This window comes from Penaeus vannamei, chromosome 29 (genome assembly GCF_042767895.1).
Source record: "Penaeus vannamei isolate JL-2024 chromosome 29, ASM4276789v1, whole genome shotgun sequence".
Lineage (NCBI taxonomy): Eukaryota > Metazoa > Arthropoda > Malacostraca > Decapoda > Penaeidae > Penaeus > Penaeus vannamei.
This window is the reverse complement of record NC_091577.1, coordinates 22,764,102-22,766,601: the sequence shown is the minus strand read 5'-3', so window position 1 is coordinate 22,766,601 and position 2,500 is coordinate 22,764,102. Positions and strand designations below refer to the sequence as shown.

General features: G+C 46.0%; 1 protein-coding gene across 1 annotated transcript in view; it reads left to right on the top strand.

The window, feature by feature from the left end:
- The window catches only part of LOC113805123 (thyrotropin-releasing hormone receptor), an 11,000-nt gene that overhangs the window by 7,616 nt on the left and 884 nt on the right, over positions 1–2,500 (top strand). Inside the window, exon 3 of the mRNA XM_070142120.1 lies at positions 1,229–1,302. Within this exon, the coding sequence (XP_069998221.1) occupies positions 1,229–1,302 (74 nt within the window). The remainder of the gene's footprint in view (positions 1–1,228; positions 1,303–2,500) is intronic.

Genomic DNA, 2,500 nt, shown 5'->3' with positions numbered 1-2,500 from the left:
ATAATGATACTACTAATAACAATGATAACAATAATAGCAATAATAATGATGTTGATGATGATGACATGATAATGATCTTAATAATGATAATGGTAATGATAACAATAATGACAACTGTGATAACAATGATGATGATAATAGCAATAGTAATGATGATAATAATAGTAATATTAATGATGATAGCAATAACAATGGTTGCAACAATGACTAATAATGTTGATTATCATTATCACTATCAACATACAAATATGATGATATGACAATAATAATGATGATGGGAATAGTAGTAGTGGTGATGACCATAATAATGACGATAATTTTCTCTCATCTCTTTCTTCCCTTTTTTCTTCGCATTCTTTCCCCTTCTCTTCTCTTCTTTTCCTCTCCCCTTCTTTCCCCCTCTCCCTTTCTCTCTCTCCCTTCCCACCTTATTCTTTTTTCTTCTCTCTCTCCCTCTCCTCATCCTCTCCCTTATCTCTCCTTTGTTCTTTCTCTCTCTCTTTCTCCCTTTTCTCCTTGCCACATTTTCTCCCGATCTCTAATTCCTCTCTCTCTCCTTCCCTCCTTCCTTTTCTCCATCTCCCCTTCCCTCCCTTTTCTCTTCCTCTCTTCTCCCTCCCCTTATCCTTCTGTTCTCTGTCGCTTCTCTCCCTTCCTCCCACTCTATCTCTCCTTTCATCCTCTCTGCTTTTCATTCCGTCCTCTTTTCCTTCTCATATTCTTCTCTCTCTCTCGTTCTCTCCTTCCTTCCCTCTCTCCCCTTCTCTCATTCCTCTCCCTACCTCTCATTCTCTCCTTCCCTCCTTCCTCCTCTCCTTCTCTCATTCCTCTCCCTCTCTCCTTCTCTCCTTCCCTCTTTCTCTTCCCTTCTCCCTCCTTCCTTTTCTCCCCCTGCTGTTCCTTTCCCTCTCTCTTTCTCTCCTTCCCTCCTTCCTCATCTCCTCCATTTCTCTCCTTCCCTTCTTCTCTCTCCTTCTCTCCTTCCCTTGTTTTCCCTCCTCCGCTCTCCTTCTTTCCCCTCCCTCCATCTCCCTTCCCCCACCCTTCCCTCCTCCCCCCTCCCTCCCTCCTTCCCTCTCCTCCCATTCTTCCTCCTTCTTCCCTCTCCACCCCCTCCTTCCTCCTTCTTCCCTGCCTCCTTCCCCTCTCCTCCATCTCTCCTTCCCTGTCCTTTCCTTCCCCTCTTCTTTCCTCCTCCTTCCCTCCTCTTTCTTCCTCCTTCTTCCAGCGCCATCAACCCGATCCTGTACAACGCCCTTTCCGTGAAGTTTCGCCGTTCATTCAAGAAAATGCTCTCGTGTGGTGAGTATTAGGATAGTAGCAGAGTCGTGCGGTCAGCTGTTTGCTTTCCGTTATGGCGCCGTCTGGTTGCCGTCGTCCTAGCTGCTGTCTGTTGGTTGCTTTGCTGTTTGGTGTGGGGCTGTTTGGGTGAAGTGTTTGGTTGGGGTTTGGTTGTTGGTTGGTGGTTGTGGGACTGGCTGAATGATTGTTGTTTGCTGTGGGTTGTTTGGTTGTTGTGTGTTGTGGGGTTGTGTATCTGTTGTTTGTTGTTGAGGTGTTAATTTGTTGTCTGTCGTGGGGTTTTCTAACTAGGGATATATAGAGGGAAGGAGAGAGAGAGATATAGAAAGAGTTTGATTGATAGATAGAGAGAGAGAGAAAGAGGGGGGAGGGATTGAGAGGGAGGAAGGAAAGGAGAGAGAGAGAGAAAGAGTAAGAGAGAGAGGGGGGGGGTTGAGAGGGAGGAAGGAAAGGAGAGAGAGAGAAAAAGTGAGAGTAAGAGAGAGAGAGAGAGATAGGGGGGGGGGCTGAGAGAGAGGAAGGAAAGGAGAGAGAGAGGAAAAGTGAGAGTAAGAGATAGAGAGGGAGGGGGGGAGAGAGAGGGAGAGGGGGGGAGAGAGAGGAGAGAGGGGGAGATAGAACGAGAGAGAAAGACTTAGATAAGGAGATGAATAGATCAAAAGATGGATAAACAGCAAGATAGATAGATAGAGAGAAAGAGAGACTCTAGATAAGGAGATAAGTAGATAGATGAATAAACAGATAGATAGATAGAAAGAGAGAGAGAATAAAAGAGAAAAAGAGAGAGAGCGAGACAGCGAGAGAGAGAGAGAGAGAGAGAGAGAATTAGATTTGAATAAATTTAAATCAGATTGAATCTAATTTAATTTCACTCGCTACAATGGTTATTCTTGGAGTGACAGACTACCGATAACTTTGCTTCTAAATCTCCCTCTGTGTGCGAGGAATGGCCGGGGTTACCATCCACTGGCGGTGCGGGATTTGAACGTGGGTTAGCTTGATTGCTAGACTAGACGGCTTCCACGGCAAACACACACACACACACACACACACACACACACACACACACATACACACACACACACACACACACACACACACACACACGCATGCTCGCATGCACGCACGCACGCACACACGCACGCGCGCGCACACACACACCCATACACACCAACAAACACACACATACACACACACA